Below are 21,091 nucleotides of genomic sequence, written 5' to 3'. Positions count from 1 at the left end.
CCAACTAGAAGGGTGGGATAGGGAGGGTGGGAGGGAGACGCAAGATGGAGGAGATATGGAGATATATGTATATGTATAGCTGATTCACTTTGTTATACAGCAGAAACTAACACACCATTGTAAAGCAATTATACCCCAATAAAGATGTTTAAAAAATAAAGTAAAATAAATGAAAAGAAAAAAAAGAGTCATGTACCACAATGCTCATTGCAGCTCTATATACAATAGCCAGGAGGTGGAAGCAACCTAAGTGTCCATTGACAGATGAATGGATAAAGAAGATGTGACACATATATATAGTGGAATATTACTCAGCCATATTATCAGCTCAGTGCTTTGTGACCACCTAGAGGGGTGGGATAGGGAGGGTGGGAGGGAGACGCAAGAGGGAGTTTATATAGATATGTGTATATGTATGGCTGATCCACTTTGTTTTACAGCAGAAGCTAACACACCATTGTAGAGAAATTATACTCCAATAAAGATGTCGGAAAAAAATTTACAAGCTATTAAATATAAAATAAGCTTCAAGGATATATTGTACCACATGGGGAATAAAGCCAATATTTTATAATAACAATAAATGGAGTATAACCTTTAAAAATTATGAATCACTCTGGTGTATACCTGTAACTTATATAATATTGTACATCAACTATACTTCAATAAAAATATATTAATCTCATCCAAAAAAAGAAAAAAAATAGTGATTTTATACTACCTTTCACTAACCTTTGCTATTTTTTGGGTTTGCTTATATTATTTTGGAATGAAAACCTAGGTTATTACTGTTATGGTTTACAACATCCATACTGTCTTTAAAGAATTATATTTTTATGTTTGCAAATTGCTTCAAAACCATGCTTTTATTGTTCACTGTTAGTTCTTTTAAGCTAAGTCTCTACTGTTCTTGAATTCTTAATTTTGACCCATCCTTAAAGTTCTGTAAACATTGAGGATTGAAATTTAGCTTTAGGGAGAATAGCTTGATTTGCGTTCTTCTCTAGAATACATGATTTTTTTCTGTTTTAAAAGGCACAATTCATGTAGAAAGCTTGATTTATCTTTTATATTCAAGAATTTTGCCTGGATATACCTAGGCATGTGTTTCATTTATTTTTAGTGAAGATTTTAAAGCTTCAAACTTAAATATTTCTTTAGCTTAAAAATTTCTTCTTCTGTCATTTAATTTTTGCTTGTGTTCTCCTGGTTTCATTTCCTGCTTTGGAATTCCTACTTGTGTAACTACATGTTTTGGACTCCTTATGTCTTATCTTTTCTTTCATTATTTTCAATTATTTATTATTTTCCTGTGAATTTTGAATGCTCAAATTTTTCTTCAGCTTCATTAATTGGATTTTTTCAGTGTAATATAGGACATTCACTCCTTCATTGGTGGGGGGTGAACATAGCAAATATATTTCTAATTTTCACCTAGCTTTTCCAGACCTCAGATTTTTCCTTATTCATGACAATCAACCCTCATTCATTTTGGAGATGAAGTATCTTTTAAGTCTTTTTAAATATTTGCTCTTTGATTATGATAAATATATTTTGGTGCAGTTTAGTAGAAAAGGATAAGCAGTGCAGGGAAAAGAAAGTGGCAGGATAAATATCTGGCAGTACTGTATGTTGCAAATTTGAGTACTGGTGTATCTTTTTTAGATTCCAATGTTAATTATGGAGTGTTATCAATTTTGGCTCTAGTTTCTAACATATCTTCATGGAGAATATGAGACATAAAAGGAAACTTTTTAAAATACAGCAGTGAGGAAAGCTGAGGCAGACTAAATATGCTCCCATAAAGATGGGACATCCTTGCAATGGCACACTATGTAGCCATTTTGATGGTCCACTTATTGACATGGAGAGATGTTTGCCATACACAACTAGGGCTAAAAGCGAATTTTCAAAAACTGATATACAGCTTGATGCTATATTTGTGGGAAAAGTAGCACACATATTAATCACTGTCACAGGCTGGAGAAAATTGTGATCTTTTTGTTCAGAACAGTTAAGTTTGCCAAATCAATACAAACTTGTAGTCAGTAGAGGGCGCAAGGAGAGAGAGAAGGAAGTGAAGTGAAAAAGCTGATGTATGAGCAGGATGAAGGTTTTCATAACACAAAGATTATTCTGATTTCCTTTCCATTCATTTATCCAAGAAAATTTCAAAAAGATCATAGAAGCATAACTGAAGTTTGACTATTGCTTTTACAGCAAAATGTTTGGCATTATCTAGAGAGTCAAAGCACGTACTTTCAGGGGGTAAGGGGAATAGAAAATAATTGAGTGCCTATTTCGTGGCAGGTACTGACATATACATTATATACCGTGGTCTCCTATGTAGAACATATTTTGATGTTTCATCAGACATTGCAGGCAGATTAACACAGCCTTGATGAGGTTTTGATTAAAGAAAACATCTATAAAGCTTAGAGATACTGACAAAATCTGATGGCTACAGATCACTTTATAGTTTATTAAATGCTTTCGGATTTACTATTTCATTTCATATAACATCCTGTAAAACAGATCCTTCTTTTAAAGATGAAGGCTGAATAATTTATGGAGTGTGGCAAAGTTAAAGATTCTCTCAGCAAGGCTTGTGTGTCTGGGCATGCTGATTTCCATATGCTGTCTCTCAAATAATCTAGAAATCTTCAGACATAACACCTTGGCCCCATGAAAGAGCCACACGATATGAGCAATAGTTAATACCAATGCAAATCAAAGAATTTTGGTCCTCCATTATTTTTTTACAGGATTTGACATTATAACTCACATCTCTGACTCCTGGATTAATTAATCTAGCTTTGGTGGTTTCCAAATGCTAATTTGGAGATGTGCACTGAAAAATGTGAAAAATAAAAGCAATTTCATGAGGTTATATCCTGTTTTTGGTTTTGCTCTGAAGTATTCTCTCTTTTAAGAAATAATCATGATTGTGGATAATGGTACGCTGCTTTTTTTTTTTTCTTTAAAGTATTTGTTTCACAAAAGAAAGCAAGCTCATAGATACAGATAACAGATTAATCGTTGGGGTGGGGGCAATAGGTGAACTGTTTCGATGTTTTTTTTGCTTAATTTACATAACTTGAATTGTTCTTTTAAAAAAATTACACCACGTGTGCAGAATCTGGCACAGCTTAGGAATTCCCATCAGTGTTAGCTCCATCCACAGAGATGCCAGCTGAGACTCACATGGGACCTTTGTCCATGTCTTCCATGACATGACTTTTACTACTTGCCAGTGGTCAGCCCATCCAATTCCCAACTGTCATTTTTCTGAGATAATTTGCCCAGTGTGTGTGAGTGGGAAAAGGGAGAAGAAAGGCAGTCAAGAAGATTCATTCCTAGGGCATCTGGATACAGATCAGGTCTCCTCCTATGTGCAGGTCATGCAGACTCCATTTAGATACAAAGGGGTGGGACTGGGTTCCTAGGGAGAAATTAAACCTCTTCACTTCTGCCTGGTCTATATGAAGCAGTTCCCTGGTTACCTCCTCCAGGCTTTGTGATTGGTTGGCTGTGGAAGTGAGGGAGGAGGGAAGTAAGCTGCTGATGGAGCTGCAGCAACCCGTAGTTGCAGTCCTGGGATGGGGAGGGGAAAGGAGGGCTGAGCAGCACGGGGAAGAAAGAGTCATTTCTCTCCACCGACTGCAAACTTCGTGCTCACAGCTCACATCTGTCTGGAATCCAGAGGCCTCTTTGGCCAAGGAGTCCACAATGCTGGATATTTTCATCCTGATGTTCTTTGCCATCATAGGTCTGCTCATTCTGTCCTACATTTTCTATCTGCTCTCGGGGCTCGCAGCAGTGGCATGGAGCCTGCAGGAGAACAGCTCAGAGCGGGAAGGATGAAGCTGACTGGCCCAGCAACCTGCTTGTGGACACACCAGTGGATTTTTGCTTCTGGTCATTATTTTGGGTATTGATTCAAAAACAAAACTACAAGAGATCCTGTTTTCCTATGTTTTTCTCAGATGCATTGATGTAGTATTTCACAAACCACTCTGAAAAGAGTGAGAAAGGCCAACTTCTTTCTTAGAGACCTAATTTAAACTACAATTAATATTAAAATGAAAAATAAAACCCACAATACGAAGGATTTTTAGGTAGAATGGGTTGGGAATGGTGTGCAGGGAAGGAGGGACTATTACTTCTTAGTTTTTTCTTCAAGTCAGGTGGTCAAAAATAGTTTGAAATCCTATATCAGTCTCTCCCTCCTCATTTTACTTTTTTACTGATCTGAGTCCCCAAGGAAACACAGTTTTGGATCAGCAATGAACAATCCTGGATCCTCAGGCTGCCAAACTTTTCAATAAAGCTGTCCATGAGGTTGGTGATGAGGACTTTTCTCACTCATGTTCGAGTTTCCCAACCATGAGATGATTCCACACGCATTACCATCTGAGGCCACCTTTCTGCCTGCCTGGGTCAGGCAGCAGGGTCCTCGCGTGCCCCACTGAGCAGGGCTGCTGTCCTCTGCCCACAAGCATGCTGCCCCATAAGACCAAGAGAGGCCAGGCTGCTCTGGACCACCTCAAGATGTTTGATGGGATCACGCCACCCTATGACAAAAAAAGCAGATGGAGGTTCCTGCTGCCCTCAAGGTTGTGCATCTGAAGCCTATGAAAAAGTTTGCTAACATAGGATGCCTGGCTCATGAGGTTGGCTGGAAGTCCCAGGCAGTAACAGCCACCCTGGAGGAGAAGAGGAAGGAGAAGGCCAAGATCTATTACTGGAAGAAGAAGCAGATTATGAGGCTCTGGAAGCAGGGCAAAAAGAACAGAGAGAAGAAAATTGACAAATTCACAGAGGTCCTCAAGACCCATGGATTCCTAGTCTGAGCCCAATAAAATTGACTGTTTATTCTTTAAAAAAAAAAAAAAGCTGTCCAGGGCTTCCCTGGTGGCACAGTGGTTGAGAGTTCGCCTGCCGATGCAGGGGGCGCGGGTTCGTGCCCCGGTCCGAGAGGATCCCACGTGCCGCGGAGCGGCTGGGCCTGTGAGCCGTGGCCGCTGGGCCTGCGCGTCCGGAGCCTGTGCTCCGCAACGGGAGAGGCCACACCAGTGGCAGGCCTGCATACCGCAAAAAAAAAAAAAAAAAAAAAAGCTGTCCATGAGTTCTTCATATAAACTAGTAGACAGGTACATCCATTCTATAAGTTCTCTAAAAATTCTCACAATAGAAAAATTTTAGTGGCTAATGAGCAGACAAATATCCTCCAGAGCCATCTTCTTACAAACAAATCTCAGAAATCTGCCTAAGCTGTTTTAAAAAGAAATTGTAAGAAAAATTTTGGAGCAGAATAATTGTCAATTTGTAAGGAAAAAAAGGTCCTATTCATTGCTCTAAACCATGTGTTATTGTAAAAATACACAGAACTCACTATTTTAAAAACACCTACCACCTCTTTCAGATGAGATATCCCCAAGCCCTATGTTGAAAGGAAATTATTATTTTAAGCTTAAAGAGATGATCATGAAGTATAGAAAAAATTGGAAAATAAAGATTAGCTGTGATGCATTTAAAAGTAATGGAATGATTCATGGTAGCTTTCTGACATGGTCAGAAACTGCAAAGAAAATACTAAGAGGGAGTCAGTTAACCTGTGCAGGCTTCAATGTTCTCAAATTAAAATGGAAGAGCTAGACTAAATGGTTATCAAGCCCTCTTGCAGCCCTAGCAGTATATGTGTTCAGGACTTTTTGACTTGTTTGTATAGTTTTACAATTTGTGAGTGCTTTTGCAGCCTACATGTTTGGGGCATGAAATGGTTAGTGGGAAAGTCCTGGCCGGTTGCAGCTGGAGGAGAGTTGATGGTGGTACACACACACACACACACACACACACACACACACACACACACACGCACGCTCACGCATGCATATCAGAGTCCACATTTCCATGCGACAGAGGTTTTTCACAGCTGAGCTCAACCTGGAAACTAATTCATTCTGCTAAAAGAAGGGAGGGAGATCTATAAACTAGCCCACCACAGCGCTGGGAGAGCATGGAGGCAAGAGTGATGGCATTCCCAGGGTGTAAAAGGAAGTCATAAAAGTAGGTAAGCAGAATGAGAGAGAGAGGTTTTTGAAGGTAATAAATAACTGGAGAGGCATTCCATAGGGTGTATTAGAGGAAAAAAATCTTTACAAAGAGTGGATGAGACTCCTTATTAATGCCACATGTTCTGTGCAGTTGCAGGTGCAAAACCTGCTAATTTCCTGCCACTGATGTTAAAGGTCAGGAAACAAGGAAGCCACAGTCCCAACACAGAACAGAACAGGGCTCAAAGAATGGGTTTGGCAGCTCCTGGAGGCCACAGAGCATCAGACAGACCTAGAGTAGAGAAGGCTACCTTAGGCCTGGCTGGGTCTTTATCAGACCCACACAAGTGTATCTGGGGGCAGGGAGTTGAAACTTTAGGGTTTCTATAGTGTGTTGTACAGCATTATTCTTAGTCTTTGTGGTAGTCTCATTCCATATCACAGGTTCAATCAGTTCAACAAAGTTTCTAGTATTTATAGTGTTCCACATTAAAGAAATCCTCTAGATACTGTTATAGAACATTGTATTGTTTGCACAGACCTGAATTTTCAGTGCTACCCAGACTTTGTGCCCAGAGGATAAAAACATGACGGCAGCATGTCTTCCTCAGAACACATTGCCTTGACTAGGCTTCTTTCTGCACTTTACACTTTCTTAGACCCACTCACATTCCATCCACATACAACCCAAAGGCATAATGCTGATGTTTACAATGAGGGAAACTGAGGCACAGAGATGCTAATGGATGTGTCCAGAGTCACCACATTTTAAAACGTAGAGCCAACCAAGATAAGCTAAAATCCAGGTCTTCTGACATCTAGTACCTCAATAAAGTTTTGCTAAGGAAATGTGTATTGCATGCCTACTGTGCATCAGGTGCTATGCCTTGGCACAGGGGACACGAGGATACATTTTGCAAACCCCCTACTCTTGAACTCTCAGAATCTCAGAGGAGATAAACTAGCAAGCAGAAACTTTCCACATTATTTGGCTAGGGCTATGGTATTTGTAAGTGTAGAGCAGTGTCCACAACCAGGTACAATTTTGCCCCCCAAGAGACATTTGGCAGTGCGTGAAGACATTTTTGGTTCTCACAGCTCAGGAGTTGTTACTGGCATCTAGTGGGTAGAGCCAAGAATGATGTTAACATCCATCAATGAAGAGGACAGCCACCCACCACAAAGAATTATCCAGCCCCAAATGTCAAAAGTGCCTAGGTCGAGATACCCTAGCATAGAGCAATATAGGGACACAGTGGAAGTAAAGTCAGGTCTGCCAGGTCCAATGACAGAGGAGGACGTATCAGGGAAGTAGGTGCTGCTTGAGGTATCAGGAAAAATGAGTAGACATCATCCTGAGTATAGGTAAGATCCAACAGGCAAGAGGAACATGAAATAGTGTGTTGTATTTGCAATTTGATCTAAGCTGAAGCTGACCCTTCAATGAAAAGGGACCATTGATGGTTTTAACCAGAGAACCACGTGGTTAAGTGCACATACTCAATAGTTTGCTATATTAGTGTCAAGCAGAGGATCTCAAACTTCATTTGGGATGTGAATAAAAAATGCAGGTTCCTGACCTACCAACACACACACACACCAAACATCCTGGTGCAATAATACAGTAGGTCTAGGTAGAACCCTGAAACACGTATATATTTTTTTTTTTGTAAGTACTCTGTGCAATTCTCATGCAGGTAGTCCAGCTCCTCACTGGTATACAGAATATATTTGATGGTGGTAAAATTATACTCCTACCACAAAGAAAACAAAAAGGAATTTCAGAAAGAGAGGAATATATAGATTCATCCTTGTCTCTGCTTTAATCCATAATGTGAGGATCTGAACTGGGTGCTTATATAGGAATCTGTGTTAATGCAAGTCATAAAGCAGCACAGCTGCTCCCTTCTGGATTCTGTGACCTGAGACAGAAGAAGCACTAAGGAAGTGCACACTCCTTGTGACATACTCTTGGCAGCCCCTGGGAAGCTCAATTGCTTCTCCAACTTGAAAAATTCTGTGTCCCAGAGCCTTCTTGGTACAGCAATACCTGCTTCCTGTTCCCAGAGAGACCCACCCTTGGGCTTTCCCACCAGTCTTCCCTAAACCTGGCTGCTCCTGTGTCCTGTCACGTTAAGATGTGAGCTGAGGTCTCAGACTTATATCTCATCATGTCAGTCACAGCAGAGTAAGGCTCCACCAGCGGGAGTTCTGCCCCTGATGCTTGCCTTCCGAATTCAACTTGCCATCTATGGCTTAACTGATTTCCTTGGACACCTCACACTTCTTATGACATTGGCTTTGGATCAGCAAGAGTGGAAATTAGTGTGTAAACACTGCAATCCTAGAATTTCTGATTTGAACTGGAGGAAACCTTTGCACTGCGGTCTGTCTCTGAGCCAGATGTCTGCAACTCTCCTCTCAGGGAAATAGATGAATATCCACAGTAAGAGGTCAATGGCTTTGCTGACAGATGCTGCACCAGGGAATATTTTTTTTAAGAGATTTCCTGGTAGCTAGGGTAGTTGTGTTAGCTATTTTCCCAAGTTGTCTCATCTACGTTCTCTAATAATGACATGGGAAATTATAGGACCCCAAATAGGATTTTTTAAATAGAATAAAAGGAGAGAATAGTAAAGAACCTACAGAGGGGACCCTGAGATCTGACAAATGGGACCCTGAGAGGTTGGGTGTCTTGCCTAAGGTCAACAAAAAGGGAAAAAAATGATTCAAACCCAAGTTTCCTCACTTTCAATTTATGGCTGTTTTCATTGCACAACAAGAGTATAGAGTCAGAAATGTTAATTTTGTTGTGAAAGTGAGCCAAAACCTTACCCTGTAACCCTAGAAAGAAAGAACAAGTCATATCAGAGCTGTAAAGAAGCCTTTCCAAACTAAGTTTAACTTAGAAGATAAATAGAAATAGTCAGGGGAGAGAGGTTCCCCTGAGACCATCGAGCCCCTCAAATTGGAAGTCATCCAAAGATATTGATGGCAGATTTACTGACCAGGCTCAGTGGCCAGTTGGAGTTCAAAGTGGACTTGATGCCCTCAGTGTGCATGATGGAAGAAACATCGTGTTCTCATTCTGTGGCCGTGCACTGTCTTGGGATCATTAGTTTTATCAAGTTTTACAAGTGCTTTTACAAAGACAATAATGCCCATTTCCTGTATAGTTTACTTAAATAAACAAGGAGACAGCAAGGTACCATCTCCTTTGTGAAGCAAGACTTTAAAATTTTTATCTAAAGAAAGAAAGCAAGGGATCTGTTCTCTGCATTGTTCCATAAGATAAGTTCATAAGATAAATAGTTTTAGTTTGACCTCAGTTCAGCTGGGTAAATGGTTCCCTTTCCCACTACCCACCCACGTTGTGAACACCAAAGACTTTTTAAGTGGATAAAAATATTTCCAAACAGTTTCTTGAGCTGATCCTGTTCTCATCAATGGGTCACTACAGGGGTCCTGTGGGAAGGTGATTGCATGTTTTTTCTGGCAAAACAATTTTTTCTAAACCCAAGTTTATTCTGGGGTGAGTGTAAACTCCCATGAGCAACAGAAAACATGCATATCATCTGAACACAGAAACAATAATGCATAGGGATAAACTTTGGAGTCAAACAAGCTTTGGTTCTAGTTGTGGGCTTCACCATCTTCTAAATGGTGACTTCCCCAAACAAGTCCCTAATCTCTTCATTTATATAATGGGACTGTCTGGCAGCTACCTCTTGGATTATTTATGAGTATTAAATGAAATAATAAATCTATAAAAAGTTTATAACACAAACTAAATGTTCAATAAATATTTGTTGATTATTAGGTACAGCCTCTTTTGGGGTCTACAGGGTACCCACCATCCAAAGAATACTGGAAAATGCAAATAATAATTGAGTAATTCAATTATAACTGAATAACTAATGTAATTAACACTAAATAGCTGGACACTTTGAAATAATCCATTTGAAAAATGATCTGAGCTTTCAAGTTTATATCTGACTTCAATGTAGAGTCATCCTTTTACTTGTTCATTTATTTGGCAAAAACTTTCCTTATGCATATAATTACTAATACTATCCTTCAGGAACTTATGGGAGATTTTCCAGTCAACATGATCTTGGTAAACCCTAATGTGAAGGCTTGCTTACAATGCATGAGGCCCAAAACAGGACATTTCTAAAGAAATCCATAGTGGACTGAGACTGCCATTTTTTTTAAAGCTTTAACTCATGGAGCAACATAAAATTAGCTCTTAATTTTAATAACAGACAAAGGCTGTTTCTCCAAATGTGAAGTGATTGGAACTCTCTATATGAACCCTTGGAGTAGTGATCAATGGGAGAAGAAAACATTTTCATTCCCAGAAAACATCTTTGAGGTGCTTTTTTCATGCTAGACACTGTACAAAAAGAACTACATACTTATGTTCTTGTTTTTGAGGAGTTTAAAGTTAACCTTTAAAATTGAATCAATATATTATTTGCATATAGTCAGTACATTTAAAGTCTCAAGTCTGAATTCTTAAAATATTTATTTCTTGTTCCAGGCAGAAAGTTAGCAATCTCAAATCATGTATGTATACTGCATATGTACCTGCCATTTTGTGTGTTTGCATGAAATGAAGTGAATTATAAATTTTAGTGGGAAATTCATCTGTGAGACTATGACAGCATTATTTGGCAACTAAGACAATGCTTCACAAATTAGTAGTCAGGCAGTAATGCCACTTTCTGTAGCATTTGCCTCTCTGTTGGAGAAATGGATAGCTATGCTAACCAAACTAAGTGTATACCCTCCGCACCCTGCCCTCTATTTCTGCTGACAGTATCACCAAGCTATTAATTACTTAGGCTTAAAAACCTTACAAACCCCTCTCCCTTGGTAATTTTACCCTGTGAAATCCATTGCCAACTTTTACCGATTCTACCCATTGTAATGACTCCCCACCTGTATGCATTTTCCATTATCAGGCCCCCAACACTCTCATGTGGACAGTCACAAAGGTTTTCTAATTTGCATACTTTCTGGCTTCCCCATTTTGACTCCCCAACCCCAGCCCCCCACCACCGGCCCTGTGCATCCCAGCACTTTAATTCCAGGCTACTACTGACAAAGCACAGAGCCGACCATGCCATCCTGTTCAAAACCCACATTGCTCTCAATATAAAGTCCAAACTCAACCCTGAGGCAATGATCTCACCAGCAACCATTTCCAGTCTTATTTGGACTGCTCCCTGTCTGCCCCATGCTCTCTGAAATTCAGCCACACAGGCTACTCAAAGCTCTCTGCAGATTTGTACTTTTCTGAGCTACATTTATATATAGGCTCTTCCTTCCAACTAGAATCACCTTCTCTCCTTCCCTACCTACACTGTCAAGTACCAATCTACCATGAAGCTTTCCCTCCCACCTGGACCAGACTGGTTTCATCTTCCAGGGGTCTCCCATAGCAGTTTGGTATTCCCTCTAGCAGAAAGATTACCTGTGGCTTTCCTGTCCTAGACTGTAAGCTCCCTGAGAGCAGAAATCATGCTTTACTTACTGGTTTCTATATGCTCAACTAGAACATTCAACAAGTTCTTGGCACCCAAAAGGTATGTAGTAAGTATCAGTGCATCCCAGGCAAGTTAAAGACTTAACGCTGCTGAGTTTTAGTTTCCTCACTAGTAAAATAAAAATACAAAGACCTGAGACAGGGACTGTATATCGGTGGTGCATATTAGATGATTGATAAGCCTTATTGTGCTCTCTCCTCTTCAAACTGGATGTATCATGTAGGTCGACTCAGAATGAAGCAACCTGGAGTTAGACCTGGGGATAGTGGCACCCTCTACACCCCCATTTCTTTCTCTAAAACATGGAGATAACAGAATCTACTTGTGAAAATAAACTCAACATTCCTCTTACTTAAGCACAGAGCTTAAAATCTATGGTTTCAACTGAATATTTCATTATGTGGAGGAGGGCCAGACTGGTGAGCCCATCCCATGCCAGTCATTTCAAGACCAGAGCTACACAACTGGGATATGGTGAATCGGGTCAGAAGGTATGTTCTGCTCTATGAATATGGAACAAGAGAAGCTAACTGACCCTTACGGAACATTGTAGATTATTAACTTTTAGAAAATTTTACTTGTTACAGGATGGTTTCAAATCCCCAGGACCAGACTGATGTTGAAACCTAGAAATGTTGTGCTGATTTGGTGTGGATTGGGGTCACACGATGTTCGTGCACATCATTTTATGGACGAGTGACATTTGTCACCAGAGGCTAGGGGGAGATTGCTTCTGTAAAAAGGCATAGAAGGGCCCCATATTATCAGGGATCTAGAGGAGGGGCAAAGCGGGGAGGGTACTGTTGTCCCTCCCTTTCCTTCTCTGGAAAAGGCAAAAATGGTGAGCCTTACAAGGCCCTGAATACATGATCCATAGTCCAGTAGGGGAAGCTGACCCAAGTGCTGTGCACTTGTCTTGGGAAAGTGTCAGTCCAATTTGCTATAACTCTTTACCTCTGAGCTTCCTCATCTTAGTCTTCCAAAAATATAATGTACACAAATATAAAGGATTGTGCCAGATACATGGGGATGTTATCATAGCTGTTTTAGTATATACTCAGATTTTGAAACAACAAAATCAGCTCTTCTCATCTGAGGCCAGAATGACAATTAGTTCTTGATGAAGTGAAAGATAGTTTATTCATCCTTCCCTAAGGTCCCACCATGTTATTTGATTTCAGCAATTCTGTTTTTTTTATGTTTATGCAATCCTTCATAGTGACTCAGAACAAAATGGGTAAGAGAATGGTGACCAGAGTGTACATCTAAAAGATGTGTTTTTCTTTCTATATCTGTGTGGATTTTATGAGTATGGGGTACCTTAAAATTGACCAGCAAATAGTAAAATATATAGTTATATCTGAGGCATACCCATTATTCCACTTGTTACTATCAGATCTCCCTATTTGATGTCCTAGACCTCAAAGAGAAGTGCTTTGGGGCAGGGGTAGGAGTAGAAATAATATGACCTGTTATCCAAAATGAAAACACAAGCACAGATCACTTTCCAAAATGTCCATGATTTCAGAGCTTAAATGCAGACACACCCTTAAAAGAAGCATTGGAAAGAAGAAAAATTGGCCAGCTTCCCAAATCTCACTGAATCCAACTGGACTGGGTGATGACGGAGATCAAAGGCATGTGGCGACTGGACAGAGAACTGGGAGGAACTGGCATCTTCAGGCCTGCTGAAAATTAGCCACATGAACCACACCAAGCCAAAGCAAACTGAAAGTAAATATGGGAGAGTAACTGAATGCACATGGGGGTGCTCTTCACCAAATGAAAAGTTTGTGTGTTCCCAAAGGAGAGATTGCCAGGTCTTCAACAGCATCGACCCATGGCAAAAACAAAATAGTACCCTTTCTAATTGACAAACTGAACCCTTTTGGCTTCTACTGAAGGGACACAGGCAAAATCTCCTCTTGGTCATGGTACTCACGATTTTCCTTGTCCTCCACTTCTATATCTCCCTTCCCTAAATAACTTTGTTTCTGTCTTGTTTCTAAGTAAAATGAGATTTTTTTTAATTTGGGGGGATTTTCTCCAGAACAGCAAGTGTTCCTAATTCTGCTTTTTATGATGCCTTTGGTGGAAGTTTAGCTCAGTTGCTCAGAGCTGTGATTTTCCTGTGTACCACCATTTCCATGGTGCCTTGCACCCCTCTGATGAACAGCACTGATAACACCTCTCCTCTGGCTTTAGGGAGAGGGTCCACACAAGGAACCAAATGCCATTTCGTCCTCAATGGATCTCTTCTTCCTTTACTCCTCTATTACTTGCTTGTTATGGTGAAAAAATTAATTTGCCTTTTCACTCCCCACTGCACATACTCTCCCAACCCTACACCCTCCGAGAAGTATAGAACAAGGATTGCAAATTATTTTCTGCAGGTTCACAGTATTAGAGAGAGATAGTATCAGAATGGGGGTTTGGATAGGGAAAACCTTGAAAATGGAAGCCCGAATGAGGATACAAAGAAAGAAAAACAAAGGAAGACACTCTTTCCAAATTTGGGTCCCTTTAAAAAAAAAGTACATGGATTCCATTTTCATAGAGGGAAATATGGAAGAAAATACAACAGCACTTAAGGAATTTCCTCTCATCAATTTTTCTCTGATCCCTTAATTGTGTTTAAGCTTTGGTGAGTACTTTGTTTACAGTCCCTAGCGTAGTGATTTGCATCACCGTCTCTGGCTAGCTGTTGGCCTGGCTGGGAGCTGGCAGCTGTGTCAGTCCAATTCTGGCTGGGAAAGGTAAGGATCTTTGCCTTGATTTTTGAAACTGGGAAAGAAATGTGGAATGTCTTTGGAGGGGTGGGGTGGGGTAGGAGGATGTAGATTTAATTCATTAATTAGAAGCTTTCTGAAAAGTTCTCCAAGCTTAAAGGAATCTCCTGGAGCCTTCTGTTTAAAAAGAACCAGAAAGATTTCCTCTCCCTTCTGAAAGAAGTCTTGCAGAAAGAAGGCTGGTTGCTTTGTGAATGAGATTTTGCATTTACGGGCAGGTGTCTCTTAAGGCACTCTCAGGAATGTTTAATATCTTATAGGTGCAGAGAGGAGGGAGGAAAAATCATTCAAAGACATCAGGCATTGATCACTAAGAATTCTTTGAATTTTAATTTGAAGAGGTAAGAATCATTTAAAACTGCAGGTGTTCTTGGGTATCTATTCTTTAGATATTTCTGCTTTATCCCAAAGCTTTCTACTTCTCTGTATTTATCCGTACAAACCATAAGCTGTCTACTAGCAATCTGAAGATGTGCATCTGTGTATCTGAGCAGATGTACATACTCTGAAGAAGAATTAGGGTGAATGTAACATCTGAAGCCTGAAAAGGCTGAGGAAAGCTTGGGTATTAGGAGCAATAATGACAGACCAACCCTGCTCCCAGCACACAGATGCATTCACTGTCCCTCAGTGTAAGTTCAGCCAAGAAGTCACCGTCAAAAAAAGGTGCCTCTGGCTTCTCTCTGGAAGGAGTTCAAATGATGTACCTTTGACTTTGACAATGGGGGAACATGGTCAACAGGAAAGGGTGATGATATTCAAAGCTTCAGTGGGGTTATTGGATTATGTTGGGGAGAAAACAGCCCTGCTAGAAAGTAAAGAGGAATTGCCCCCGAAGGCCACAGTTCACAGTGGGAAGACTGCTGCTCTCATAAGGAGCTTCTCAAGAACCTCCAATTATGTGGCCCGTGGCTCCCAATATCCCTGTCCTCCCAGGGCATTGCTGGCAAGTGCTGAAATGCCGTAGTTCTAAGTACCCCTTCTCAAACACCAAGTGACAGCACTCCTCCTGGAGGATGAATGTGTCCCTTTACATCCCACATTTTTAAAGTCTGAAGATAGTCCTGGCCGAGGCCCTCCAGGTACTCATCAGCCTCAGCAGGCTGGGCTCCCCCGACTCAGCCACGCCTCAGGAACTTTTCAACTTTATTTCTTTTTAATGAAGAAGCCCTTTCTCTGATTTCCATTCTGGTCCCTCTCCCTTTATGACAAAATCACCAAGGTATGATTTCTAGACAAGGATGGAAAGAGTGGGCTATCGTAGAACAGAGACGAGATGCCTGAGAACATCCATGCCCTCCACCGGAAGTTAGAGAAATCTAACAACTCGAGAGAAAGAAGGAAAACAAATCTCTTTCAAGATTTAATTTGTATTTGTAGTATTAGTTGCATCAATTAAAAAGATATTCAAACTTGTATGGATTAAAAATAGATGACGGATAACTTTTAGCTACAGAAGTATCAGGATAATCTTATAATAGTCACCCAGTATTATCTCATTTTTCCCTCCAGAAGACAATCTGGGGCTTTACAATTTTAAATAACTTATCTGCAAGAAAGTCTAGGGCTCTAAGTCCATTTGCAGACAGGGGGTGGGAAATAGACCTTTATTGTTTGAGAGCGTGACATGTCAAGCCATATATGTTTGAATATTTAAAATACCTTGCTCCTTTAAGTGGGTCAAGGATCTGCAGATTGACACCAGCCAGGAGCTTGCTACAGACCTATTAAATCAATCTACATTTAGCAAGCTCCTTACGTAATTTGTGTGCTCCTTAAAGCCTAGAGTTCAAACCAAGGGTTTCTCTCTGTGTGAACTTTGTCAGATTACTTAACCTCTCTGAGCCTCATTTATAAACTATCTATAAGCTCATTTGTAAACTAGTGAGAAGTCATGTTAATGCATGCACCTTGCAGGTGCTCTATAATGACAGTGATGGTAATGATGATTTCAGCATTACCGAAGTTACTCACTTCCTAGCACAAGTAGTAATCATGTTTAAATCAAAATGACTGTTTTCCCCCCTTAGTCACAAACATTTGTATCTCCCACCCTTGTTCCTAAATGAATTAATATCAAATAAGAGGCGGGGGGGTTAAGCTTCAGATGGCCAGCACACATATATGAAGAAAGAATACTCGGGAAACCTGGGAACATAGATTTTTGCTGGCTTAGAGGTTGGATTCAGCTGCTCGATGACTTCACAGCTGTTCCTCCCGCCCTAAAAGTGTCTATCCCTTCGGCTGTGTCCCCTCAGCTGGGTCTGCAACGCTGACTCTGGGATTTTCTTGTGAAAATGCCTGCTGGGCGGGAGGAAGATCTGGAGGTTGGCTGGGGAAAAAATGAGTAATGCAAAGCAGTGCGCTCAGTAAATGCTGCAAGAGAAATAAAAGTAAAAGCTGCCTCCTGTCTCTAGGGACTCTAGAATGATTCTGACTTATCATGTCACTGAGCAGAGCTGGGGGAAACCAAAACTCGGAATCTGCTGGCAAGGAAAAGAACGAAGAAAAAAAAAATGGTAGGGAGGGGCAATCCGGCGGGGGAGGAAATAAAAAGAGAGAGAGGGAAAGACAAGCGTCATTTAGGAAGAGGTAGAGTAAAAGAAAGAGCTCCAGGATTTAAAACCTACCATATAGTATTTTGTATCTTTTCTTTTCCCCAGAGGAGATCCCTGTCCTGTCACTTTATTGACAGACGTGCTGTTACAGGCTGTCTTCCCAGAGGTCGCAGAAGAAGCTCAGACGCTGCTGTTCCTTCCCTCCCAAGTCCAGTGGTCTCCCTGGTAATGGATTGCTTCTCTCTGAGGTACGGGTCAGTGTAAGTCTTTGGGGGATGGAGCTTCATTTTCAGGTTAGCTGAAGTCTCAGCTTTGGGGTGAAGATTTTTTTTCTTTCAGACAGAATCTCAAATATCCTTTTACTGGCCTAGCCAGTATTCAAGGTATCATTGAACTGCAGTGATTAATTTGGTGATTAAAAATCCTATGCAAATAGACAGCTCTAACTTTTAGTTCATTGCACAAGGAGTGATATTTTTGACCTCCCAGAGCAAGGAAGAAACTGTGAGGTTTGATTTGGTGTTGAATTAGTTTTCAGTGGGTGCTTAATATGGTCAAAGTATTCATCTCACTGAAATCATCTCCAGTATCTTCCTTTAAATGCTTTCAGTAACTATAACTGCTCAACCCTTTAGCTGCTGGATCACTTCTCGATGGTAAAGGAGAATGACTTACCATGTCTGAGCAAGAGAAGAGTGTTCACTGATTTCTCATAGATGGCGTTTCAACCAGAGGCTTTTGATCGAGAGTCTCAGATTTCACCCTGAAATGTTCAGATTCAAAATATTTAGAAAGATACAGCGCAGCGCAGCAAGTTTTTGTACACAGCAGCGTGGGGTAAAAATGAACTTGTAAATCTTTATGCTTATCTAGTATGCTTATTTTTTTAAAACATGTGGTACATATAATATCAAAATTCCTTGTTGAGTTTAATGGAAAATTTGTGAATTGATAGCTAATTATCGTAATAATTGATCTTCTCTTTAACATAAAAAAAACACAAAATTTTGTCCAAAAATCGTTGAATTATTTTTCTTATTTTTCCCTTTTCAAATGGATCAGAGGATCTTGCCGCATTTTAGCTCACAAATCCTAGCCTTATTGTCCCTGAATTTTTGCCCAGCTGCACCCCTATCATGGACCCAGGATGCATGTTTCGCTGTATTTAATAGTTACAACAATAAAGACTTGTTAACTGTCAGTTGATGTAGAAGAACATCATTTGTACGCTGATTGCTGGTCTTGACGTTGCTTTGGTGCACAGCTAATGGGCAGTAGTTTGGAAAGAGTGCATGTTATGCCCGGAAACGCCGGCAGAGTCTAGGTTGCTGTGAGCATGGAAGGGACTGTGTGAAGTGTTGTTTATAACGTGTTCTCCTCTTGAATGAGGCTGTTTTGGGATTAAGATTGAGGCTTCTCTGTGTGTTTAGAGGAAAGAAAAGCAATAGACAAAGCAGAAAAGCTTGTAAAACATTTGCAGACTGCCAGGGTGTATTAAGCACTGTAAAGTGCTTCCTGCTTTTTATATCTTCCCTTTCTTTGTGGTTCTCTGCTTTATCTTGCTTTCTTCTCAATGCAAAGAGAATGCAAACAATTAGGAAAAAAATATATTAAAGTTGATTTTCACATGCATCCATGCCTCCTAGAAAAGAACACAGTGGTCTTTCCCCCAGCTCTTTACTCCTACTTGTGAGGCTTACTCTGATGCATTTAACTGGCATCTCCTGTCTTCTCCTCCACAGCTTCCACCCTGGTGAGACCGCCCGGGTCTAGTCTGTGAACTCAGCTAGGAGACATACTGTAAAAATGACCGAAGAGCCCATAAAGGAGATCCTGGGAGCCCCGAAGTCTCCCAAGCCAGTGACAATGGAGAAGAGCTCCAATGGTGAAGTCATGGTCACCATGGTCCCCCTGGTCAATGAGATTCAGCTGACAGCCGCCACGGGGGGCGCTGAGCTCTCCTGTTACCGCTGCATCATCCCCTTCGCCGTGGTGGTCCTCATCGCCGGGATAGCGGTCACTGCCGTGGCTTACAGCTTCAATTCCCATGGCTCCATCATCTCCATCTTAGGTCTAGTCCTTCTGTCATTGGGACTTTTTTTGTTAGCCTCCAGCGCCCTGTGCTGGAAGGTGAGACAGAGGAGCAAGAAAGCCAAGAGGCGGGAGAGTCAGACGGCTCTCGTGGCAAATCAGAGAAGCTTGTTTGCTTAGGACTGAATGAGACCAAACGGGATGTGTGGTCTGAAGGACCTGCTCTCACTTCGTCTGCCAGTGCACCCGGGACTGGTGTGGGAGAGGATGGACTTGGCATTGACGCAGACCAGAGGCATGGGGGTGGCCTGAGGGTGGAGGATGGATGGGGTTCTCCTCTGTGAGCAATGACTTGTGTCTTCGATGACAAACTTAATTCTAAGGGCTGTTTCTAAGACTGAAAAATCAGTGTTTCCTCTACATTAAACATTTTAGGGGTCATGGGAGGTGTGCGGCATTAGACAACATTTGGTTCACCTTGGAAAGTAGGCAAGAGAAGATGAGTTCTGGCACACCAGCAACCTGCCTCCAAAAGAGATAACCCACGCTATTAGGATGTTATAAAAATGTTCTGCTGAGAGTCTAAACTGCCTTGAACTTTGCATACTCCTGTGAAATTCTGTGATCATTTTTTTTTCCAAAAAGTTGATTCTCTAGCATCTGTTTTATTTTTCACTTTCAGTAACTCATCACTGGTGGTAATTTTATTGAAGAATAAACTAATTTTTTTTAATGTTTTAACATTGGACAGTTTTTAGATGATCGTAATGCTGTGTCAGAAGTTTAAAAAAAAAAGGTAAAATGTGTAGCTACTCGATGACATGTGGGGATAAATTAATATTAAAATAATCCAATATAGCACTTTTGATGATTTTTATATTAAAGTTTAATGTACATTTTATTCAAAATAATAAATACTCATTGCTGCTGAAACTTCTTAAATGGTTATTTCCATTGTAGTTACTGTTACTGCAGTTCCAGATTGCCCATCTTTCCTTGCCTTATTAGCGACAACATCTCAATTGTATTTCTCTCAAATGGGCATGTTGCTTCTTCCTAACTTAACTAAAAGATTTTTATTTTTTATCACATCATTTTTTTTCACGACTTCTGAAGAGTAATATGAATTATGTTTATTCTAAAAGATTTATATGCCATTATAATTAGGAAATCAATGCCTTGGGTCAGGAATTTTATAATGTGTGGTTAAATGTGTGTTACATATTTATCAGATCAGTTGTTAAATATTTGCTTAACATATTTTTGAGCACCAGCTATATACCAGGCATTGTGTAGATTCTCAGGCTGCTTAACTGACTTAGCAATAATACAAGGCAAATAACGTTACTGCTTGAATTCTGTGAATATTGAGCAGCTAGGACTCTACGCCATAACTCTAACCAGAAATATCCCCAGTTCATGTCATTTAAACCATATTAAACTAGAGAGGAAAGATAGGCACAAAGCCTTTCCTAAACCTTAGAAAAACAAAGCAAAACAAAACAAGCCTAGCATAGCACTTTCGATGAAAGGCATTCTATCAAGGACTTTAATTAAATGTGGCAGGAGCCCTCTGGCACTGACTGCTCCCTGGTGCTCAGGTGGTTTTGTTAAGGGGAGACACCTTGATGACCTAGTTTCTCCTGGCTTTGAAGGTCAGACGGTGAACGTCTGGAGTTGTTGAATACAATTATCTTGAACACATGCAGGTGAACACTCCTCTGGACCAAATGCAAGTGTATGGCATTGTGTTTATGACAGTGGGAGGGATACTGTGTTTTGACATTTTTTTTTTTTTTTTTTTTTTTGCTCAAAGACATTCAAAAGCTCCCCGCTGTTGATGAAGAAACTTCTCAAATGAGTATTCAAGGTCCTGCTCTGTATGATCCAAACAAATGTATCCAGCTTTCATTCTTATTCCAACCCCAAAACTCATGAGGTAGCCAGACCAGATGATTCCCCATTCCCGGATCAGGCTTCAATTTTCCTGCCTCCATGTATGTTCAAACTTCTGTTCTCCCTCCTGCATAATGCCATCCTTTCCCCCTCCAACTCAGACATATCCAAATCCTGCTTCTCATTAGAGCCCTAGCTTAACTGCAACC

General features: G+C 40.5%; 1 protein-coding gene, 1 non-coding gene and 1 pseudogene across 3 annotated transcripts; all 3 read left to right on the top strand.

Annotated features, from left to right (window-relative positions):
- The first annotated feature begins 4,338 nt into the window (after positions 1 to 4,338).
- Positions 4,339 to 4,423, top strand: LOC112408165 (small nucleolar RNA Z195/SNORD33/SNORD32 family). Its single transcript, XR_003004898.1, has one exon. It is a non-coding gene; the product is annotated as a small nucleolar RNA Z195/SNORD33/SNORD32 family (small nucleolar RNA).
- A 77-nt stretch (positions 4,424 to 4,500) lies between these two features.
- On the top strand, positions 4,501 to 4,853 carry LOC112408125 (60S ribosomal protein L13a pseudogene; annotated as a pseudogene).
- Positions 4,854 to 14,328: 9,475 nt separating this feature from the next.
- On the top strand, positions 14,329 to 19,847 carry TMEM100 (transmembrane protein 100). Of its 2 annotated transcripts, none has more exons than XM_024757644.1 (3): positions 14,329 to 14,364; positions 17,061 to 17,203; positions 18,698 to 19,847. In XM_024757644.1, exon 3 carries the CDS (start codon positions 18,762 to 18,764, stop codon positions 19,164 to 19,166), a length of 405 nt encoding a protein of 134 aa, XP_024613412.1. In that variant the 5' UTR covers positions 14,329 to 14,364; positions 17,061 to 17,203; positions 18,698 to 18,761; the 3' UTR covers positions 19,167 to 19,847. The 2 variants fall into 2 exon arrangements, with proteins under 2 accessions (XP_024613412.1, XP_024613411.1); XM_024757643.1 differs by lacking the exon at positions 14,329 to 14,364 and adding an exon at positions 14,658 to 14,738.
- The last annotated feature ends 1,244 nt before the right edge of the window (positions 19,848 to 21,091 follow it).

Source organism: Neophocaena asiaeorientalis, unplaced genomic scaffold (genome assembly GCF_003031525.2).
Source record: "Neophocaena asiaeorientalis asiaeorientalis breed wild unplaced genomic scaffold, Neophocaena_asiaeorientalis_V1.1 scaffold327, whole genome shotgun sequence".
Lineage (NCBI taxonomy): Eukaryota > Metazoa > Chordata > Mammalia > Artiodactyla > Phocoenidae > Neophocaena > Neophocaena asiaeorientalis.
This window is presented reverse-complemented; position numbering and strand designations above follow the sequence as displayed.

Coding starts and splice junctions, on each gene's coding strand:
- TMEM100 (XM_024757644.1), top strand. CDS start 18,762: ATGACCGAAGAGCCCATAAAGGAGATCCTGGGAGCCCCGAAGTCTCCC.